Genomic DNA, 24,166 nt, shown 5'->3' with positions numbered 1-24,166 from the left:
TCGTTAAAGTCACATAGAAGGGAAACAATAAAATAATAAAAATATAAAACAATTAAATTATCACGACGTTTCGACTGCAACACAAGCAATCATCATCAGGTGTGAAATCCACAGCTATAAAATTTGAAAAAAGTTGCGTTTTTTTCTATTATTTTATTGTTTCCCTTCTACGTGACTTTACCGAAATAACCAAGAATATGAATCCCTGCAGTCACGAAAGCTTTAAATCTAAACATTGTTCATGCCAGATTTGATAACGATGGTCAGGAGGCCTCCAAGGGAGGAGTAAACAAGCCACAACACTCACGCTGCACACAGGCACGCAAACTGGGGATGTTGATTACTTAAACCTCTGGCTCTGTTTTGGTCATGGCCCTTGCTCATGAAAACTCAGTTGTGACACTTATATTTGTCAAATATTTACTGCTTAAATCCTTAAAAATCACTTGTAGAAAAATGTCTTTCTCGGTCCTTAAAAATGAGAGATTTGCACACCAGGTGGGAAATCAATAGTTTATTGTCAGTACCTACAGATTTTTAAATTGCCTGCACCACGGGCATTCATGAGGAAAGTATACAGTATTATAAAAAATGGAAGACCTGAATAAAAATAACCTCCGTTTGCTTGATGTAAAAGTGCAATTCGTGGGTATTTTATTTTTGAACATGAAACATGGGTACGTTTTTAAAGGTGACAATACCTACAATAAAAAAAAGGCAGAAAGTTAGTGCTTCCCAAATTTGGTGATGAAAAATTACTTTCCCATGGTGCAGGCCAGTGTGTACATGTGGTGACTAGTATTGATTTAAAACAAAATTGCAACTCCTATTTTGAACCCTTGAGAAATTATAAATTGAGTCGGCCTTCAACTCAGATTTAACCAGCAGCTTACTGGTTGTTCGTCGAGCGTTCTACCAACAGCACCATCTGGCCGGCATATTCTGCTTGACACCTGCAGGGTTCCTGTGGCTGCATTTGCCTCCTTAGCGAGGCATATCCCTAGCAGCTTTAACTTCTTTGATAATATCCCCTGGGGATGGCTAGTGCCAAACCATAATATTTCACACTTGCAACTGGTGTTGCTGGTTGATGTCATGTCCACAGAGGAACTGGGCAGCAGCGAGAGTGTCAGCCCTGTGCAGAACTCGCCACAACCCATGCCCAGGCTGCCCGACTGCTGCGTGGAGCATTACGAACCGTGTGAGCGTCCGGCCTTCGGCGCTGCGTCCTTCGCCCACCAGGGCCACGTGGGGCACGGGGGGGCAGCCTTGCCTCAGTTGCCGAGTGCCGGGTTGTCAGGCGGTTCCGGAGGTGCCACTGCCTTGCGGCCTTCCCAGCATCCTCAACAACAGGCCGAGCACCCTCCTCACCATGGGTCGAGTGCACGCTCCCCGAACGGCCAGCCGCGTGACCAGGTTTGTCCCACAGATGCATTGTAAGTCAAGGGTTTGTCTTTGTGGGCATGTAATGATGCATCGATTAAAATATATTCATACATTCACGGTACGTGAAAAAATGTAGTATTTGATGTAAAATAATGTTTACATTATGATGAGTTTTAAATCTAATCTTAACCCCTAACAGTGACATTTCGTTGATTTGTGAGTGAGAAAATCCATCATTACATGTCTACTCTTGTATATTTTTAAATGTTTGTTCATGAATACTACAAGAAGAAAATCTTATTAGAAATAAAAGTTAAATGCACTGCATTTCCACCCCCCAAAAATGTATTATAGTTGGTTAGCAGGTGTGTTTTCCATTGTGCAATCAAATTAACTCCCTGCAGTGTCTGTTGCATGCCTTCTGTACATAGCACAGTGGCAAGGCCCATGACAATGCTCTCTTTACAGTGAGTAACTTGGCCTAGCTGGCAAAGAGTATAATTTGTCAAGAGCCTTCTTAGATGACTTTAAGGACCAAGTACTATGGGATAAGTGTAATTATAAAGGTTTAAAATATAATGCCATTTATTTTTCCAGGAAAATCTTATTTAGTCGGTCCTTTTTCAGGAGTGTATTGGATTGTTTTTTTTGCTAGTTCCATTAATTCGTTTGGCATGTGCACAAAAAACCAGATACCCAGAGAAAATGCATACGAGGGGATAATACTAACATCTCCACACAGATGTATTCTTCTCCACACCTGCTGTACTGCCAACTTCTGGCCACCTTGTAACCCAGCAGATGTCAGTTTCACATGTTTGTATGATCTACAACCCTTGCCTTCAAAGTAATAGTTGTCAGGCTTCAGTATCATGCCCAGTCCACAGTGATTATCTTCCCGATAAACTGGTAGTTACCATAGTAATGTGGAATTTACAACAGGCTCATGGCCATCAATGAATATTCACGCAGGCCCACACTCATTTCAGCAGGGATACGCTTAGACATGGACACATTTAAAACTGGGTCTTTCTTTTACATTATCTCTGAATTATCAGTTTAGCTGTGACCCAAGAAAACATTGGGCGGACCTTGAATGATTGTGCTAGCAAGTAACATACATGGTTGTTCCGCCAAACTCTCTTGCGCACAAACTGTGACCGTGAAGTGCAGCCCTCTGGATTTTGCCAACACGTGGATATGTTTCAAATGCAGTGTTCATCCTCATTGTGTGGTGTGTTTTTATGGCAGCTCCTGCTAAAGTTGCATACTGCACTGGAATGAACACTGCACCAAGTATCTACCTTGTTAAATGTGACATTTAAGTAATAAATAGCTGTTATTTTTGCTTTAGAAAATAAAAAATACTTGCACCCCGTTCTATAGCAGTGCAATATATGAACATTTAAATAGAACACAATGTTATTTTATGTACCTGGGTCAGTGTATACTCTGAAGGTACGATATAGTTTTCGCATGCCAGTTTTAAACTACCTAAATGGTGAGTCAACAGAAATTAACATGCTTTTATGAATTCTCGAAAATATAATAGCCAAGTCATTGTGCCTCGCTCACTACTCGTATAAGCATGGAGCAATGCACGGCTCCCCTTGCCAGCCCAGAGGCTGCGGTGTAAAATCCACACGGTGAGAAACAATCCCTCTGGTGGGAAAACTGTTTCTGCTCTAAACAGACATTGTTGACTTGCCACACAGGATGTAATCATTTTATCGACCCTTAAAGGATTACAGGATTAATTTACCGCTGACTGGGATTAGAATTTGCTAACTTCTGTTTTTTGGTTTGAGTTCTTTAAATACAATGCTTCATGGCCAGATATTTTATAAAGAAGTACTCAAATATTCACAAACATTTCAGGTGTTCCCTCATTAAATGTTACTCTCACATGTTTGCAAATGGTAATCTTATTTCAATTTCAGATTTTTTTGAACTGTCTAATTGTTGTATTCATCCAATAAATAAAATCCAATTGTAATTTATTTAAATGGTTGCTTAAAAACCATGCTTAATGTGCTAGAATTTCAAACTTACTTATTTTCAGTTTATTGTAATAGATAACAAATTATGTATAGATGGAAAAATTAAGATTACAAAATGATAAAATCATGCCTCATAATAACGCAAGTAATTTCTAAAGCAGAAAGTCTGCTTTTTTAAATTGACTTTAATCTTAAGAATTATATTTTTAAATATATGTTTGGTAACCATTTGAAACAAAGACACTAAATGTAAATGTATTGGGTTATTTTAAATGCACACGTTACCCCTATTTAGTTTAAGGTATTAATTAGATTTGTTACAGCGCATAATGTTCAATTACAAGCATCATACAAACCCAAATTGGCACTCATTATCTGCTATTCTGTGATAATTGGCTAATTAAGAAGACTTGCCGAGTTGTCCTTGCCTTCGGTTGTGTGATTAAGCATCGCATAAACAGAACTTTAGAAATGTTGTAAACCAAATGGAAGGAATTATTTTTTGTGCGATCCTTGGAATCGCAGCACAAACATTTTAATGGTAAGACGATTAATTACGATCTTTACAATAATGATGATTTATTTTAAGACACCACTATTTCTACGAGGTGGAATAAGTAGGAGACATAAGTAAGATCTTAAACAAGCGATAAGATGGTGACTGCTATTGACACTGGACATTTCATCCACTTGAGCTCTCAAAACATTTCTCCCGCTGAGTTATTTTTATGGTACCAACTCAAATACCTTTTAACAATTGTGGTAATTTGTTTTATATTTATTTATGCTACAACACACTGATTCAGCAAGTATTAAATTCAGGCAATATCCTTTATTGAACAGATTGGGTTACGTTATCTGTGTTGCGATGGTGATGTGATAGACTTGGTCACGTGAGAAGATTTTCCTTGAAATTATTTTAGTTTCAGGAATTGTTCCCAATATGTATTTATTTTCATGTACTTTCAAAAGAATCAGCAGACTACCTGCTGGATCTCCTCACTGTTTCGAAGAACAAATGTGACCTACGGTTTACGCTCATTTACCAGCTTCACATTCCTTATTGCCATACAAATACTGGAGGGAAGGGCATTTTCTATTGATGCCCCCAGGGTCTGGAATGCTATCGCCAATAAACTGCAAATTGGATCACTACCTGTGAGATCTTCACTCAAAACTCCTCTAGAGGAGTTGTACACCCCTAGCTGCCACTGCTATTCAGAATGGCCTGAAATCAAATGTATCGTTCCGGATGACCGCTGCAAAGTATGATCTTGAGTTTTGATTATAGTGTGCTGATTGTTAAAGGTGTATTGAAAATTTTTGATACTGCTACTGATGCTCCTGCTGCTATGGAGTGACTCATGTAGCCAGCTATGGCTGCAAAGTTTGGTCGTACATGTTATGTATATCGTTTATTGTTAAATTTGAATCACAGTTCCTATGATCACTGTTACATTGTTTTTATAGCTTTTTTTTGGTGATTTTGAAAACGTTTTGGTTTTTCCATGTTTGTTTGTTGTCGTCCAGAGTTGGCCTGATAACTTTAATCTAAATTGTCTTATGGTTGTTATTGTTTGACTTGCATCACACTGGGATTATTGCACACAGCGTTGAAATACGGTGTTTTTTCTGGAAGTCTTTGCTGTTTTTTCCCGGATTTTTCTGTTGCGTGTAGTCACTTTAAGATGTTTCTTGTTTTTGTTTGTTGCGGTTGCACCCGAGTCGAGAACCGCATGGCTCACAGGGTTATACCTAATAAATGAAACTTAGTTTTTATTTCAACCATTAAGTTGGGCCGCGAACATAACAGTTTACTCTTGTTAGATATTGCTTATTATTAATGCGCTTACGCTTTGATTATTAACTGCTGACACAACTGGCCGGCTGCAGGAATATAATCAGCACAAACCCATCCATTAAAACTCCATCCAGGCTGCCTACAATAGTTCTTGGGACATGTAGAAGACAAAATTAAATACTATTTTTTATTTTACCAGGTAAGGCCCACTGAGCCATATAGCAATCTTTCGGAAGCGACCTGGGTACATGATAGCTCAATGAAGTGGCTTATCACGTGGACATTTATAGCAGTCAATAATTATTATGTATAACACGTACAACTTGCCCAGTAATATTTGTGCATTCTCCACTCTGCAGCAATTGGGTCCCGTGGACCTGAGCAGCTCGTCATCCTCCGTGGGCAGCCAGGGCTCAGCTGCCGGCTTGAGTGGCCGCTCCCTAGATGGAGGGAGTCCCCCCGAGCGCGAGAGGCTCCCTTGTCAGGAGCCGTCATCCTCGTCTTTGTCGGCCCATGGGTTCTCAAACCGCAGCACTACCGACTGGCGGCCGTGCCAGACGGACACCGGGGTGCGCGAGTGGCATGGTGCCGAGCGTGGCGATGCGGTCGCGGCGGCCCGTGACTGGCACGCGTCCGGCGCACAGCCCGAGGCCTCTTGCCGCACTTCAACAAGTCACCGAGAGAGTTATACCAGGCGCAGCGATGCCGACTCTGCGGCAAATGGTGTCGCTAGCAGTGGCAGCATCCTGCTGGGGTCAGTGCGGTGGCGTGAGCGCTACTCCGTGCTGGAGGCCTCGCTGGGCCATGGCATGGCCCTACGCTCGCCGGCTCGCAGAGACTGGTACCCCGGCCCGCTGGAGCACGCAGACGGGCAGGCGCCTTCCGAAGCGGTCGGCCGCCGAGAGGACGGATACGGCTTTCGCTCGGACAGCTTGGCCTACGAGCTGCCGGGCAGCCTCAGGGACTGGTACAGTGGGCTCACGGACCCTGGTGGGTTCGGCACGGCGTCCACCGAAGCCAGGAGGGAGCAGTACACAGAACAAATGGCCGGCCCGACTGTTGGTTACAGCCAGGTGGGCCAACCACAGGCCCCCTCCTGCCACCACCACCTCCTTCCGCCCACGTGTGAGTATGCTCTTTGCAGTCTTTGTGCACACATTCAAAGGTCCGTTGTGGCAGAGTGAGCCAGCTGGTTTGTAGAATATGGTATGAGCATTTCCTGGGCTTTGTGTATATTTGTGCTTTATTTTGATAGGGGCTTGGTTGCTTTGTGCGAGTTCTGTATTTGAATCCACAGGCTGTTTTATGGTCGGCATTTACATTTTTTTGAAACCATGAAAAGAAGACAAGACACAAATTAGAGCTTAGATATTTTATAACAAGCCGCATTTCATTTCTTAACTCTATTATGTTCTTGCATTATTGTGGTTTATAATTAATCTTATCAGCTAATTAGTGTTACAGCTGAAAGGAATTAAAATCATCCATATCTACCTTAATATGACTTGGTGATGGAAAATGAAAGCCACTTCCGGTGTATTCTACAATAAAAAAATAGATTCTAAAGCATCATTCCAGTAATAATTTTTTTACTTAATAAGCCGGACTAGAGCTCCAATGTTATCAGTGTTGAAATAATTTGGTATTGTGATCAATTGGTTGGGTAGACGTGCACTGTCCCCTGAACGATGATGAACAGCTCGCCGCCCCGGCAGCGTTGTGATTGCTGGTTGGTTACAGCCAGCCCGTGCCTTTCACAGAAAGCTCTAACAATGGGCACACAAAGAGGGCCCAGCAGGGGCTCCCCACTGCAGAGTCGGTGGGATTTGCTCTCTCGTGAAGTGGATTACGCCCTATGACAGATGGCACGAGGCCATTTCCATTCGCCCAGTGGCTCCTCTGCCTTTGCCTGCTGGCGGCGACCACAGCCCCAACACAGAGCTGTAGCTGCTTCAGGGGACGGACGTTCGGCTGCCTTGTAGACATTTTTTGTGAAAATGGAGCTGTGTTTCATTGAGCACGTCTGCCTGCCTTTGCATCAGTGTCTGGGCGAGAGAGGTACTTCAGCATGGTGGGGTTAACCATAATCGCGCTCTTTTTAATCCACTGTGATCTCGCGCTGTGGATTATACTGTGCTTGCTGTTGTGTGAGATGTTACTGCTGTTGTGTGCTGTAAGCCAGTATCTCTGCACTGCAACAAAGACATTCTTTTGTTGCCGGTTATGCACACAAACCACACTGTGCTGTCACAAAGAGATCTACTTTGCTAACTGGAATTTTTCACCAACAAATTTGTAACTCCACAAATCTATTGTACAACTAATACATCCGTTGTTTTTAATTGTGAAGATACATTTTGATTGTAAACTTACATTCTCGTTGAATGTGACTCGGCAGTAACGTGTTACGTAAAATGTTCTAAAATGAAATGTGAATAGTGGAAGAGAATGCTTTTTTTAAGCGACATGTTTAAACAAAGACCTCGCAGCTGCTGCGCCCATGATCTCTTGACTCAAAGATATAATTGTACGATTCCATAATCTGTGTGATCAGTATTTATTCCTGGAATTGGTCTGCCAGCTATCAATAAGGCATACATTAATAATACGATTGAAGTTATGTTCCATATTGAACAGCATTTTCCTCATTGCTCTAAAAGTAAGGCACACAATTCCTGTGTCAATATGTTTGTGTCATTTCATTAATGTGTCCTTGCATAACCCATTGAATACGTTAGTGGCAGGCCTAAGCACTTCCATAAATATATCCTGCATGTACCAACACTGCCTTGTACAGATCCCTTAGGACTGCTCGTGGGTTATTGTGTGCATGTGTAATGAGCTAGTTAACTGCTTGCTTATTCGTATTACCTCGCTTTGTGAGTGTGCATCTTTTAAAGCGAGTGCCATACCACTCTGCCCAGCGTGTGTGTGCCTTTGTGTTCAGCGCTTTGCGCATGAATAAGCTGTACACAGCGCTTTGCCTGGCGCGCCCTTAACTGGGCCATGCAGGGGATGTCACATGACGTCCATTAGGTACCAGTGGATGTCCTGGCGGGCATGTGTTTAATGCAAGCGTTTCCACGCGTAGCCGTGCGCACGCACACAAAACATCGGCACACGCGGGAGCGTGCACGCAGGCCCGCACAAACGCTGTGGCCTAGGCGGGCGCGTAAGTGCCGCGTGCAAATGCAAACCCGAATACCAGGTTTAGCAAGAATACTCAGAATCTGTCATGTTGTCTCTCGGGTCAAGCGTTTGGGGTTTAAGAATTCTTCAAGAAACGTAAAAATATTTTATAGCTACTTTCATGTGAGTGCACCCTGTTTCTGCTGCCTTTTGCGGCACCGAACAATTAAGTTAAACTGTTATTTGCCAAAATGTTAGTAGGCACACTGTTCAAATTGACAAGGCCCTTTTGACACGATGTAAAAACAAAGAGGCTGCCTCGACAGTTGCTTTAAATATTTTATTTTTAATGTAGCTTGGTGTGGCTAGGATGGATTGAAAATCCCTCCCAATCATGAACAGTGTAATACTGTGAAGTCTCTCTGACATGGCCACAGTGGCTCTCACCTGCTGGTATGTACAGGTGTGACCGGAGGATATTTGCTGTGGAGCATTCCATTTTGAGCAAGTCCTACGGGGTTTAAAATCCCCTCCCCCCTGGTTACAGTCCTGACTTGGTATGCACCCGTTGCCTACCGATGGCACTGTATTGTGGAAGAATTGCAGCAGTCCATCATCAAGCGTGTCCCAATGACGCAAATGCGGGCCATTTCAAGCTGTTACTTGACTATATGTTTATTGGTTGATGAAATACTCTATTATGTGCATTGCGTTGCACGGCACATATTTTATTTTTAGGCATTTCCCAAAGGCAGTGCATATTCAGGCACAGTTTAGCTTGTCATTACACTATAAAACAGCTGTTTTGAATTACACGATTGAGCTATTTTGTGTCATTTAATATAATAACCTTAAATCATGGAATCTATCCTTCATGAAGCCGGCCGCAAATGCATGGAAGCGATTATTGTACATGGTATACTGTGTGCTTAAAATGGGTTCACATGATACAGTTTTGTTGTCACGCTTGTTAAATGTGTCGGATTTTTGTAATCGGGAAAAAGTATGTGGGACTTATCTAGCAATGTAGTTCTCGCTCAACAGCATTAATATTATGACAGCATACATGGTTTGGTGTTATGTTTTGGCAGGTTTTTGTTATCATGTTCATTTGTCAAATTGATGTGGAAAATTGCAGTTGCTAAGTGGAGGACACAGGCTCCTTCGCACATGAACTTGCATATGAATGTAGTTGCACGGTCTGTTAGTTATGTTGAGTAATTTGAACTCTGTTCTGTGGATTCACAAAAGTGCTCCATTTTAAGCGACCAGGGCTGGAATAAATCCATTTGTGTGGTGATTTAACAGAACATTTGGATTTTGTGGGTTCAAATCCTGGTTGTGGGTCAACTCAGCCCATCATCTCTCTAGGACTATAAGAGTTTCCACTGGAAAATTAACGTTAGTAAACCGATAGACTGGTAAATGTCATGAAATCTGAAATAATAATACTTAACTGAACACAGCTAGTAGAGATGAGCACTGCCAAATGCACATTTGAACAAGGAGACAAGCCTATGAACTTGACTGTTATACCATTCAACGATGGTCGGGTGTGCCTCTCTCCTCGTCGTCAATAACATGGGTCTTTATTTGCTCTGCTTTAGGTGCCCTCCGGAGGCCCAGTCATCACCAGCACCACCCTGCCCTCCCTCAGTACCACCACCATCACCACCATCACCACCATCCCCCGTGCTCAATCGCACGGCCTCCCCAGGCCGCCCCTCCGCCGGCACCGCCAGCTGCACCGCCGCCCCCTCCGCCGCCCCCCGAGTACGCCATCCCGCACGTTGTGCACCACTCGCACGCGCACGGCCACTTCCAGGCGGCAGCTGCCGCAGCGGCCGCGGCCGGCATGGTGGGACCTCACGGCTCGCAGCTGCCTCCGCCGCCACCGCTGACTGTGCCGCACGCGCAGCCCGGCCAGGCCACGGGTCCCCCACCGCCACCACAGCAGCCGCCTCCCCCGCAGCAGCAGCAGCCACCGCCTGCCCCTCCTCCCCCACACCGGCTGCACCAGCACTTCCTCATCCAACAGGGACTGCAGGAAATCCAGCGGCGCCGCATGATGCACCACCCCAGGTTCGACGAGTCTCGCTTTTGTGCACGTTTCCAATGAGGCGTCACGTCATCTGATCTCGCGTCTAGCACTGGAACTTGTGGGAGTCAAAATGGAGAGGGATCGAGGTAGTTGAGTGGGCCAGGGAGCTAATATCTTGAGAGCATTGAAACTGGGTTTTACTGAAACTGAAGTTGATCCCTGGCAGTCGCCCACAATTAAACTGGTTTTTCCAGTGTAGCAAGTTGATGGGTCGGTTCAGCCAGGAATGGCCAAACAGTCCTAAGATTCACCAATACTTTCTGTGATAAAGAATTGGAGTTATTGAGTGGCCTCGGGGGGTTGATACCTTAGTGCACCGAGCTAGTTCTGCTGAGAAGTCTGGGTTTGATTCCAGGCACGATTAAACCAGTTTTTCAAGTGTGGTGTGTTGATTTTTTTATAATGGTTGCTCATGACTGCACAAAAAACATCATATTATTTGGTTTGTTACTTTGGAATATTCCAGCTCCCGATTACAAATTTTTGGTTAATTGCCATGCATGAAACAAACACTATTTGCAGGACATGAAAGGTGCATAAATGCCGTGTGGTTAAGAGGCCTTTTAGAATGACCTCATAAGTAGTTTAGTGACAATTTTCCTGGGACTATAAACTTGACTGAGGTGATGGATTTCTTGTGAAGAGTTTAAAGTTTTTTTTCCATTTTATGACTGAATGCCGATAACATATTATATAATGAATGTATATATTATATAATCTTGCAGCCAAATACCCTAAATGAGCCTCATCTGATTATATCTCAAAAGCTAAGTGGGATTTGAGCCTGGCTAGTTCTTTAATGGAAGACTGCTATGGGCTTCGGCTGCCGGCGAACAGGAGATGACACGACACCATTGCTTCTGAATCCATCTGTGCGGAGCTCTGAGTGTTAGCCCCTCCTGCGTGGATTTTCTGTTGGCGCTCCATTTTATGCCAAACAACCATAAATTAATGGAATTGGCCAAGCATACAATTTAACACCATCCTGAAGTCAGTCTTTGTGATTCGCAGACTTTCCTCGATAAAGAATATACATTATTGTTCTTAAACATACATGTGTATAATCATGAAAAAGAACGGGAAATCTGTAAACTGGCACATCAAACCGTTCCCTGATGGACAGTTTGCATCAACAAGCCGTTGGTCCAAACACCACCCTGGTCCTTCCCATACAGGGAGTGTGCATCTTGTCACAGGACATGCATTGCACTGCTTGTCTGTTTTAATAATTGTGTTATTTGTGTTGTTGCACCCCGGTTATAAACAATACCAGCACTGTAGGAGTGGGTCCAAGGCCTGTGCCAAATCCTGTATGTTTCAGATAACTGACAGAGAGGCTCATTCGCTATAATGGGCTGGGTACAACTGGCCCCGCTGCTGGTCGCTTGCATCACAACTTAGGAGATTTCTGCAATGACATGCTCAGTGCAGAATGATTAACATTTTGACTTCGTAGTTTTTTTTTACATTGCCAGTCTTTAGTGTAAAAACTGGAAATTGTAAGACAATAAAGGCAGGTATCAAGTTTAACATTCATAAAATAAAATGACTTTGCCATGCATCATCGATTAGAAACCAGTACAAATTGATTTAGCATTTTATGATGTTGGTGCTTAAGAAAGTGCTCTGCTTTGCTCTGAGCTAAATGAAAACAAAGATTTGTTTTTTATTCAGGAAAGTCTTGTAGAGTCTCGAATCTTCAGGAGGGGTCCTGCATTGGCATGTTCAGAAGATTCCTAAAATTATTTTGGGAATAAACTGGAGTACCCAGATACAATCTATGCATGAGGCGATAACAGTCAAATCTGTATAGACATTTATTTTATACTAGCAGAAAGTACCCGGCGTTGCCGGGTACTTTCTGCGTACTGACTGGTGGTATCTGCTGTGATGACAGTAGTGCATACTGTGTTGGTACTTGCTATGATTACAGCAGTGCATACCGACTGGTGGTACCTGCTATCACTACAGTAGTAATAGTTTTTTACCCTTTCAACTGGTACAAAAACTGACACCTTTAGACAAGGCATCATGTTTGCAATAACCATAACACAAGCAGTCAAAATGCAAACAAAGCATTTTGACTGCTTGTGTTGTGGTTATTGCAAACATGATGCCTTGTATTAAGGTGTCAGTTTTTGTAGCAGTTGAAAGGGTAAAAACCTATTACTATATTTTGCCACTGGTAAAGGAGGTCTCATAGTGTAAATCACTACAGTAGTTCATGCTGACCCTATAGTAGTATTTATCGACTCTATAGCACAAAGTACTCACCTGACAGAGTGGCGTGGTGAGGTCTAGTCCCGTGCAGAGCCTTCTGCCGAGGTGGCACCTTGGCAGTCTGGGGCTGGGCTGCTACCCCTGCCCCCCCTCCCCCCCCCGGCATGATGTCCCCGGCTGCTCTGTAGTAATATCTACGGCCTATAGTGGTAGCATCTACCGACTGTATAGTAGTAATAACTGCACGCATCGTGGTGGGGGGGACATGAGACAGTGAAGAATTTACCTGAGCGTTTAGTGTATTTTTGGGGATTTTTAACGCGACCCTCACTTCCACCGAAGGCGTGCGACTTGGCATGGGCGGCCCCCCCCACCAAAGGCGCATGAGTTGGTATGGTCGTGCACGCGTCATAAATAAATAAAAGCAAAGCGCACAAAAATCGCTGTAAATCTCTAATTAAACTAATTTAAAGTTGACGGATGTGAAAAAGGAATAGCGGGGCTTACGGCGTGGTGCCTGGCTATTTTTTTTACATAAACCCCACCGTTGGAGAGCCAAGCGCACGACCACACACAAACCCACAATTTTTGACTTTTATATTTTTAGAAGAAGAAGATTACTGCCATCTGTCCACCTCACCTCACAGTTCAGTAGGTTAGGAGTAACTTGGAAAATTCCAAAATGTTTGTTATTAACCAACCACGCCCTCAAAATTCGAGATTACAGGCGTGCAAAGTATTTCTGAACATAAGCTCATGTCCCTATATTTGTAATGCATTGCTCTCCTAGCTGAGCCACCATGCATGTGTGTTTATATGCGATCATTACACTGCACTGCCGTAAGAGTGACCTGAGTTTGATTTTCAGGAATGCATGTCAGCGGTACATGCTATTTTAGCCTGGACTATGAATACCCTGCATTTATTGGTCTGCAATTAGTACTTGGAGCAGTGTAACAATTATGAAGGCCACATATGTTAGCTGGGCATCGTGCTGGCTAACCAAGGTTTCCACGGGCAATGCCAGGCATTGTAGGTGCAAGCTTAAACAACACTCCTCTTGTGGTCTAAACAAGAGATTTTTTTGTTTTTTAATGCATGCGTGATGTTTATTTCATATGTACACTTTGTTCTCTTTATCTTTTGCAGTCGTGTGCATGAGCGGCCTCCCCCGCACCCTCACCGCATGCACCCCAACTATGGCCATGGCCAGCATATCCACGTGCCCCAAACCATGGCCAGCCAGGCACGGCCGCCCCCTGACCTACTCACCTGGTAAGTGACTCTCTTAACTTCTCATCGCCACACATTCATGGCCATAAGCCGAACAGTAAAGGACGTCGGTCCCTTTTGCTGCGTGCTGTTGGTGCATGCTTGTCACATTGGTCGCATGTTCCTTAAACGCACAACACTCGTGCAAATATTATATGCTCTAGCTTTTAGTGCAAATTGATGTTTAAATGCATAGTGTCCCATGGCTCGTGTTGTGTGCAAAACCTACGTTTGGCTCGCAGGCGTCTGGGTTGTGCGTTTAAAATTAATTTAGCTTTGTAACATTTTTTTCTAACCATGGACTGAAAATCTAATTATGACAATTACTGTTAACATATGGTCTACATATTGGATATGTGTTACTAGCCAGTTCCCATGAGTCAAATGTGTTTTATTGAAATGTAAATCTGGCTGGATAGAATTGGTAGAGCCCTTGACTCAATCAGATGGTTACAAATTCTAATCCCTGTCAGGGTTGACTTAGCTCAACATCCCTGAGGGAGTTATCAACCCGTCGGGGGTTAATACAGCTTTCTGGGAAGCCAGCAATGGTTGGTCCTCCACATCGTGACCCGTATCATGGAAATGTGGATTTTCCTTCACTGGCTCAGGACCACCAAATGAAAAGAATGCTGAATTGTTGTTTGTATCCTGCATGGATCAACTGACTTTTGATGTGATGTGGATAGTTTCCTGGAACACTTTTTCTCTCGCTGCAGGGATGTTGCGGTGGAGCAGGGCAGTGCAGGGCAGGCTCCCTTCCCTCAGGGCCATCCGATGAACCCCTACCTGCAGCATCATCGCCATGGAGCACTGAGACTCCACCATTTCCCCGGCCGCCTCACCCTGCCCGTGGTATGCACTCGCATACCATGCAGGGACACGTGTGTGTGTGTGTGCGCCTGCTTATGTGCACATGAGGCATACATGTGTTTGCAAATGAAAATAAATGCACTCAGTGGTAGAAGTTTAAATGTACACATTTATGATCAGAGTGAACCTGTGTGGCATGCAAATGATGTGTGCGATCGGAGCGGAGGCGATTAGAGTGGTAAAACATTGTTGCGTCGCTGCATGTGATGCACCAAAACTTTTAAGTGATGGGTTGTTGCCAAAATCTGTTTTAAAAAAGAAGTGTGTTTTGACACTTAGCAAGGGCTCTTCGGTGCAGGTGTCAGAATTAAAAATGTTCAATCCGTTTCTCTTTGCGCAGGCAATGCCCGACATGTCGGGCTATGCTTCTCACGTCCCGCTCATCCCCCGCAACATACAGGGATTGTTCTTCAGAGCAGAGGTATGCACCTTTCTACACGCGCCACAGTTATCCTCACGGGCCAGACATATGGTGGGATAAACTTAATTTGGAGCTTTCGTGACTGCAGGAATTATTATTTGGTTCTTTCGGTAAAGTCACGTATAAAGATGAAATAATAAATTAAATTAAATATTAGCATACGACGTTTCGATTGCAACACAAGCAAATGTCATCAGGTATAAATTAAATAGAAACACAAATCTAGTATACTTAGAAATGTAATGTAATATAACAGAGTCGGATAACATAACAGTCAACACCTTATCTGGTTGATTACGTTCTTCCTCAGAATGCCTATGTTTGCTCTCTCTCTATGTATCTCTGTGATATCTGTCTGCTTATATGTCTGTCTATATGTCTCTGGTTCTGTGTTTTATCTCTCTCTCAAATTTAGCATTCCCAGGAAGAACGTAATCAACCAGATAGGGTGTTGACTGTTATGTTATCCGCCTCTCTGTTGTATTACATTACATTTCTAAGTATACTAGATTTGTGTTTCTATTTAATTTATACCTGATGATGATTGCTTGTGTTGCAATCGAAACGTCGTATGCTAGTATTTCATTTAATTTATTATTTTATCTTTATACGTGACTTTACCGAAAGAACCAAAGAATATTGTGGGATGCAAGCGCTCTTGGCCCTGCCATGTTACTGGTGCTCACTGTGCTTGAATTGTGTGCCCAAATACAGGACCTGCTGCAGCTGGAGGAGAGGCTGGGAAACGTGAATCGCGGCGCTTCCCAGAGCACCATCGAGAGGCACACCTATCCTCACAAATACAAAAAGGTGACCGTGAACAACACTACGTCCGTGAAAGGTTTAAACGATGGTCTCGACGAAATGTTCTTGCTGTGGTCCTCTGTTGCTAGGTTACATGGATGCCCAACAACTAGTTGGCCAATATAAAAAGTTGACCAAGTGAAACCTGTCAACAAATGTTTGTTTGAGAGGAGTGTGCACAGTATAGCGTATTATGCCATTTTGGATATTAGAATGTGTCTAATATAGCAGTCTACTAAATAGAAAAAAACATGACCGTTAGCCCTTTAACACCCAACAAAGCTTCCATACCACTCATGTTTTTTTTACATGTAACTTAATTATTTTAAACTTAACAACTTGGTCTATGCACTGCATCCTGATTCGCATTCGAGTAACTGCGTAGATTTACACTGTCTAAACTGGAAGGCTAAACTCCCAGGGGTAATTTTATTTTGCGGCCTTAAAAAAAGTACAGTCGTAGTTGTATTAGAAAGGCATGAAATGGAGCTGGTTCAGTTTTAACTTTGTTGTGCCTGTGGCTCTGCTGCAGAGGAAGAGTTTGGAGAAAGAGGGTGATGATGAGGGTGGAGCTGATGATGAGAATGAGGAGAAGTGCACCATCTGCTTGTCTGTTTTGGAAGAAGAGGAAGATGTCAGGTAAGGAGATGCCTTTCACTCTGATATTCCTAAAGAGGGAGGAAACCCGGTGATTTGCTTATTTTATAATCTACAAAAGGAAGCATTGATAATATCGCTGTGTTTTTTAGATAAACTTTTTGGCGATACTGCGTTGGCAGTGGTGCACAAGCACACGTAAAAAAAGCTTAACAGTTCGTCAATAACACTCTGCCTTATAATGAAAAATAGATAATAGCCAACGTTTTAGCTATTGGCCCTTCATATCATATAAAAAAAAATATTGGTTGTTTTGACAGTCATTCTCATTTCTATGTTTGCTGTGCTCAATTGTATTTGCCATCAAAAGTCTAATGGGTACAATAATTAATGTGTTTTGCCATATACAGATTGTCACAGCCACTCACAACAGTTTTCCTCTGGTTCTGTCTTTGGACAAATTGTTGGTTGGATAGTATTTATGTATGTTGAACTGCTTTCGCACCGTACATAGCCAACCGTGCTAATCGGAAGTGCAGGGGAAGGCGACCAACTAAACACAAAAAACAGTTGTAAAGAAATTTGTTTTCAATCTGGACTATTTGAAAGTGCAGAGCTCCAGTGGCTTCCTAATATGGAAAGGAAGAGTGTTCCAGACAGCCGAAGAAGTGAATTTGAAAGCGCGCAATGCAGTAACCTTTGTTCAAAAATTTTCTTGCTGTGGTTTTCACACCTGATGATGAATTCTTGTGTTGCAATCGAAACGTCGTGAGAATTTTATTGTTTTATTTTTATTATTTTATTATATCCCTTCTACGTGACTTTACGGAAAGAACCGAGAATATAAATGCAGTGACCGTCTTTGTTCGATGACTAGCCGTTGTTTTTGTATTTATCCAGCTGATAGCTGTTAAAGCAGACTTTCGATAGAAACGTGTGTACCTGTGGTAAGGAGAGAGGAGGCATTTTTACAGGTTTTTTTACTTGCAATTTAACGCTGTTTTCCTGTGCTCTTTCTGGCAGACGTCTCCCTTGCATGCACCTGTTTCATCAGGTGTGCGTGGACCAGTGGCTCACCACTAACAAGAAGTGTCCCATCTGCCGCGTGGACATTGAAGCTCAGCTTGCCACCGACAGCTAAAAATGGGCGCACAACTACTTGCTGCCAGTGTGTGGCTTGTAGATCCCAGAACCTTAACACTGTCAACAATTCTTCCTCATTAAACACGTGTTCGTCTCCGAAGCTCAATGCAATAATATGTTTTTATGAAGCTAGTTTGCGTCCCTCTGTTGGACCGACCGACTTTCCACAACCCGTAGCGCTGCCTCCAGTGTTTGAACGCGTCACCAGAGTGGTTGTGCTCTCCAGCAGGCCGGCGAGTCACGCCGCAGCACACGCTTTGCTCCCCCGTCCCGTGTCTGTGTGAAATTGGCAGCGTCACGAATTTCCATGGTGTGTGACGTGGAAAGGCAGTGCTTGTACCCCAAAATGTTGCTGCTACGGCCAGCAGGCGGTTAATGTTTTTAAAAGCATTAGCAGGAGCACAAAATTGCCTTTTTTGCTGCTGTTTCGAGCAAGCTTGATGTATTTAGCAAAGATTACAACCATGTGATCCTCAGGGCCCCATAGTTGGCCTGCAACTCCTCTGCATTGCCTGTCATATCGGCATCCTGTCTTTTCAGTGGTCTGCCGAAGCTCTGGCCTCATCCCTATCTCCAGCCAAGCGCGGCCAAAGATGCTGAGAACCAAACACCCATGAAGTGACTAACTGGTGATTGTAATCCATGAGCGGTGTGGCATTTATTATTGTGGCCAGTTAATGCGCACGCCTCCCGAAGAGAGAGGCACACACCGCTCCAACAACCACGAGTGGCCTAGTGCTGTGGGTGTCCATGTTCATGACTCGCGTCTGCTTCTGCAAAGGCCGGTCATGCTTCTTAATCGCTCAACGCTTTTACAAAACGCACATTTTGCTCTTTTTTTCTGTCAAGCCAATGGGTGATGTTTAAAGGGGGGGCACTTCTCTGTGCAGAGTTGCGCCAACAGCAGCCAACGCTAAACTGTTCAAAGCTGTAGTTTATGTCCGTGTTTGCAGTTTTGCACAGATGCTATTTTGGTACTGTAACTGTGCTCATTTTACATAAAAGGGTTTTCAGCAACCATGCTGTTGGACTATTTGGGAATTGTTAGCCAGCTTTGTGGCAAGTGGGATTGCATGTTGGAAGAAAGTGGGGAATAAAAGGCAAGAGGAAGCAACCGTTTTTTATTTAGTTCCCCCCCCCCCCCCCCCACTTTTTATATATAAATGAAATGTTGCATTAAAGCTACTAACTCGCACGCTCACCCTTGGTGGTTTATTTATATAGATTCAACCTACACTAATGTCACTAAACGTTTCTTTTTGTGCAAGAGTAAACTGCATTAACTGCAAAGACCGTACGCAAGCCTTATCGATTGCATTGTATAACTGGGGTATCTGCTAATGTACGGGGCGAGTGCTGACTCGTGGAGGCAGGTGTGTATCATTTAGAGCTGTAGGTATATAGTGAGCAGATTTGTTACCTGGTTTAAGAAAAAGGCTATAACACTAAGCTGTGATTTCTAAATATTGCTTATAGTTGGAATTGAGAGTCTTATGTAAAGAGCTATATCTAATGTGTTTTGGGTTGGAAATTCACTTGGATGATCGATAATAAAGAATGTAACTGCTACGTTGTGGTTTTTCTCCTGTGTGTAATGTGGATTTTTATCAACAATTCACCAGTTCAAAAATGAAACTTCCGAGCGAGTTGAATGCAGTTCATGTTTCCAGTACTTTATATACATACGAGTACATTCATCATTTTTGTTCACAATCGTTTTTGCACGATTGTTCCGCATACATACATACTACAGGAGTTCGAGGTATACATTCGTGGCACGTTGTTTAGCCTAAAATGTCAAACATTTCAGCTGACATTCACAAGACTGCGTTTTATAAAAGTGTACTGTTGGAATCCAAATATGTACAAACTACTGGATATAAAAATGTTCTGATGGATTTTCTTACATATGTTTCTTTCATAAGGCACAATACTTGGTGACATTTGGACGCCCGTAGATCCGTATAAGCAAACCTTTGTCATAAGTTAATTTCCTTCAATTACAAACTCTTGAACGTGTTATTAAGCATATTTTGTTTATACAGTTGAAAATGCATCAAACAATCTTAATTTTAGAACTTTCGTGACTGCAGGAATTATTATTTGTTTCTTTCGGTTAAGTCACGTGACTTAACCGAAAGAAACAAATAATAATGCATCAAACGTTAACCGAATCGTTTCTGCCCAGTCTCGCCTTGGAGTTGTAGCGCTCGACTGCGAATCAATGTGAGTTTGAAATCTATTTGGGAGTTGAATGGGCCAATCGGCCTTTAAGGATGAATTAGAAGTCAACAGGGGTCATATGGAGAAAAATTGGTTTGCAAAACTACAATTTCCATTTTAGCTTGTGCTCAAAATTAGGCATCCAATGACTCACAACGTCCATGCCACCCACAGCCATTTGAATTGCCATGATTTGGGATCACAATTTGAAAACTACAGATCTATAGATCTTGTTTTTTTATCGGTATTGTTTTTTTTGTCCAGTTTAATTCACATCATTAGCTTACATGTTACATTGGCATATCTTCTTGTGTTGTAGTTTTCATGCAATGCAAAAAATACTTTCTCGCACGCATTCGTTGCATTATCTGTGTATGAATACATTTCTATCTGCCTGTGTATTGTTTACATGCCTTCTCAAAGGCCGGTGCCATCACAACCCAGGATACAAAGGCAGACTACTATTTAATAACCGTTAACCCACATTGTGTTGAATATAGGGCCTATGTAATGTGTAGTTGAGCCATATCACAAGGACCATCTTGCTTGCTCAGTAGATGGGGAAGAGCTCCCGGCACGTCTGACGGTCTCCTCTCTTACGGTCGAGCCATTTGTTGCAGAAGAAAATGGTGCGGATGAGTGTGGATGTGTTTATGATCTCGACTCGGTCTAGCAGCCACCCTGCGCTCAATCCGCTGTTGTCGTGCTCGATTCGTACCTAGGGCGGCAAGGGTCATGGAAAACAAGAGTGACTCAAGCTCCTTGGTACATTCGAACGGTGCTGTCTGGCCCGACCCCATCAAACGCAATACTTTGTTTACAAGTTAAACAGGCGTGTGCTATTTTTACATTGCATACAATATCATAGGCATATCGTGATTAGGCTGTCAGGATGCGATGATTTGGGGTTGCCATTCTATTTTTTTTACATTGTGACGCGTGTAGGGCTAGTGACTGCAGGGTTGCATAAACCATTACATACAATGTGAATACAAATAATTGATTCCTACATGCACAATGGTGTGACTAATCGATTTTAATTGAAACTGCATCAAAAATGTACATGTAACACTTCTGAACGAGGCCCCCCACACCCATATTCCTTATAGGACATGGGGGTTATTTGGCGAAATTTCACACAGGTCGGTGTGGGTTTGTGAAGGCTGCGAGCACACGTGGAAGCATAGAAAGTACCGTACAATGGATTGTCTGGACTCGTCTGCAGCCCACCACGTAAAACCACAGCGGTATACAACAGCCTGACGTGCATGATCGCGGTTGCCCATCTAAGCACTTTCCAAGCTCATCCCCTGCAAAGCTGCTGAGATGAGATGCATTCCGGATGATTTGCTAATAGGCCCATCGTCGTATGCCTTGCAACATATACTGCCTACTTCAAGTGCTTATTGATGGCTTGTCTAAATATGATGTCGGCATGGGATTGAACAGGTGGAAGTTAAAACGTGTCCGTATGAAATATGAGCTTTGGGTTACTGTACCAGTGTTTTCACATACAAAGTGCACGCCGGCACTGGTTGTCATTACTACCATTGGGAATAGTGTGCTCTATAAAAAGCAAACCTGAGCAAGTGCATGGCAAATGGTCATTGGACAAGAGTAATGTGCTTTGTGTGCAAGTAGGATTGGGTAAGCATTGGTATGTATGAATGCATTCTGGTTAAGACACTGCTCACAGGATCTATTGGTGTGGCACTTATTCTCCATACACACAACGACCAATTGAAAATGTAAAATAACTCGCATGCATAACATGATTCCATTCTATTTTGTGTCAAACACATTTTAAAATTCAATCCACTTTGCCCAATGTGTCGTTTAATCCCGAAATCAACGGTAAGCCAAATGAAGGACAAGGTTATGGCACGATTTCTGCCTGGTATTATACAAGAAAAAGCAATTAACGCCGCTAATGTTTAAGTGATGATATATTGGAAATTATTCAGGCGTCTGCTGTGACTTAGCGGTGGGATTTCAAATCTAATAGCAGCTTATGTGTGCTAGAAAAATGTTACCATCTTCTCTGAGCTGTTGTGAAAGCAGGAAAATGCCATGTGGTCATTTCCTGACTTATCTTGATCATGATGCACGACCAAATATTCGGTCAAGTGCGAGCTTTCCACCATTGATATAGTATGCAGGGACGAGTGTTTAACGTGAGCTTACCACGAGTAATATGTCTCCAGAGTGCAGTATTGTGCATATTGCCGCCCCGCAGCAATTAGGAAAATTCACACTTATAGGTTTTTACCACATACTCCGCTGCAGCACAGCAAATAGGAAATGTGTCTCATGATACATTTATAGTGCGTTGTGTATAGTGTGTTTTGAAAATCCCAACGGGCCTTTTTTTGGGTCTCTGAAAGTGCATGAACAAGCAATGGAATTACTCTTTGGTTCTTTCGGTAAGCAATGGAATGGCACTCATCTCAGTGGGAGCCCTGAGCCAGTCGATAAAAAAACACAAACCCATATAAGGGGCACCAGTATTTCCAGTGAGATGTGTTGACATACTGCCACGTTGTTTTTTGATTTTGTGCCGTGTAGCTTGACAATGGGTTTTTAGAGTTCGACTGTGTGTTGTTTGGGATGATGCTTGACGTTTAATTCCAGTTCTGATGAAGCTTCCATCACTTGGAGAGAAACGGACATCATGCCAAACAACACGACTTGATAAATCATCTAGCTGTACTTAATTTATTGACCCAAAATAAATGATGGGCTGCATTTATGCTCAACTGGGATTTAAACTTGCAATCTTATGAATGTAAGCCATTCAAAGCAATATGCCTTCTAGCCAGATATTACTACACAGCATATATGTGTGATAAGCAGCTAATCTATATGTCTGGAAAACTCCTCGACTCCAATTTTAGTGAATGAGATGTCATACGAAAGCGTATGCAGTTTAAAAGAATGAGGCTTAAATTCCTCCCAAAAATTGGCATTCGTCCACATTATTTTGTTTAATAGCCCTGGTGCTGCTTATCTGCTGTAACAGTCTGTGTACCATAGTCTCGTTTTAAAATCATACAACGGGGCTGAGCTGATGATGATCAATAGGTTTCCAACGTCTGCAATATCAGGGTCTCTAACCTACATACACGTGTGTCCGGATAACTCCTAGACCGTTCATACAATTGCAATGAACGAGGAGTAACTTGAAAGCGTATGATTAGTAGTTTATCCAAACTAGGTCAACATTACAAAAATATTTCACCTTTGAACAGATAAATATGCCTATCGGCTCCAGTGTTGATTTACCACTTTACCATATACAATAGCCCCAGTGTGCAATGCGAGCCGCAGTTTCAAAATGCTATGTTGGATAGGCATACCTTTGTCCATATCTTTGCAACTATTACATTTGCCTCACTCATCTACTTTTTAACATGCTAAATATTGAGTTATTGTGATATAACAATTGTTATAGTGTAATTGCGCAATTTTAGTTGATCAAATTCATAAAAATTGCCGTGGGGTGAATGGACGCTCTAAAAGTAATTTATTTTCATCTCAATGGGGTGCCCCCTAGTCAAATATTTTTCTTTCAAATCTACTGTCAATTTAGCATAAATAAAAACATTGTCTCAGTGTCTGCGTTCGTGAAACGAACAGCTTTTCATTATCAGTACGAATGCAATTTAGAGTATGCGCCTAAGTTATATATTTATTATTCACAATGTCCAGCGGCATGGCGCTGTGACGCAATCATTACGGCTCCAAGTGAGGAGGACGCAAGTTAAAATCCTGTTTGGGGGGCTACTCGGCCCATCGTCTCTGAAGTCAATAGAATGAGTACCACTTTGTAGGAATTATTCTTCGTTGTAGGAAGTTAACTTGATTGTCCCCTGGAGAATGTGGAATTTCCAACACTGGCCGAGGGCTGCCAATGGGTGGGGGGGGGGGGGCACTGCCCCCACACATTTTAATCACTTTAACTAAAACTTGAAAATCACATGTGAAAATAAAAAGAATGCAAGCCTGAAATGGCCATTTTATTTGACTACACTGTAGTTTTCTCATTCTAACAAAAGATGTAATTGGTGCCGAGGCAGATCTGTAACCTAACAACCCTAACCATAACGGGGTTCATCACCCTATTACAATAAGAATCTGATGGATTAATAAGTCACCTTTTGCTTCGTCGAGCAATCCTTCATGCGCGTCCTCTTTAT

At 42.8% G+C, this 24,166-nt stretch overlaps 2 protein-coding genes across 4 annotated transcripts in view; one reads left to right on the top strand and one right to left on the bottom strand.

Annotated features, from left to right (window-relative positions):
• Positions 1–19,316, top strand: part of RNF111 (ring finger protein 111) — a 36,692-nt gene extending 17,376 nt beyond the window's left edge. For all 3 annotated transcript variants that reach the window (XM_078885061.1, XM_078885056.1, XM_078885050.1), the window contains exons 8-16: positions 1,106–1,416; positions 5,547–6,312; positions 9,924–10,398; positions 13,787–13,912; positions 14,629–14,764; positions 15,123–15,203; positions 15,918–16,013; positions 16,540–16,646; positions 17,628–19,316. In XM_078885061.1, the coding sequence (XP_078741187.1) occupies positions 1,106–1,416; positions 5,547–6,312; positions 9,924–10,398; positions 13,787–13,912; positions 14,629–14,764; positions 15,123–15,203; positions 15,918–16,013; positions 16,540–16,646; positions 17,628–17,745 (2,216 nt within the window). In that variant the 3' untranslated portion in view covers positions 17,746–19,316. The remainder of the gene's footprint in view (positions 1–1,105; positions 1,417–5,546; positions 6,313–9,923; positions 10,399–13,786; positions 13,913–14,628; positions 14,765–15,122; positions 15,204–15,917; positions 16,014–16,539; positions 16,647–17,627) is intronic.
• A 420-nt stretch (positions 19,317–19,736) lies between these two features.
• Positions 19,737–24,166, bottom strand: part of LOXHD1 (lipoxygenase homology PLAT domains 1) — a 121,707-nt gene continuing 117,277 nt past the window's right edge. Inside the window, exon 42 of the mRNA XM_078885040.1 lies at positions 19,737–20,688. Coding sequence (XP_078741166.1) covers positions 20,521–20,688 — 168 coding nt within the window. The 3' untranslated portion in view covers positions 19,737–20,520. The remainder of the gene's footprint in view (positions 20,689–24,166) is intronic.

Source organism: Lampetra fluviatilis, chromosome 3, assembly GCF_964198595.1.
Source record: "Lampetra fluviatilis chromosome 3, kcLamFluv1.1, whole genome shotgun sequence".
Taxonomy (NCBI): Eukaryota; Metazoa; Chordata; class Hyperoartia; order Petromyzontiformes; family Petromyzontidae; genus Lampetra; species Lampetra fluviatilis.
This window is presented reverse-complemented; position numbering and strand designations above follow the sequence as displayed.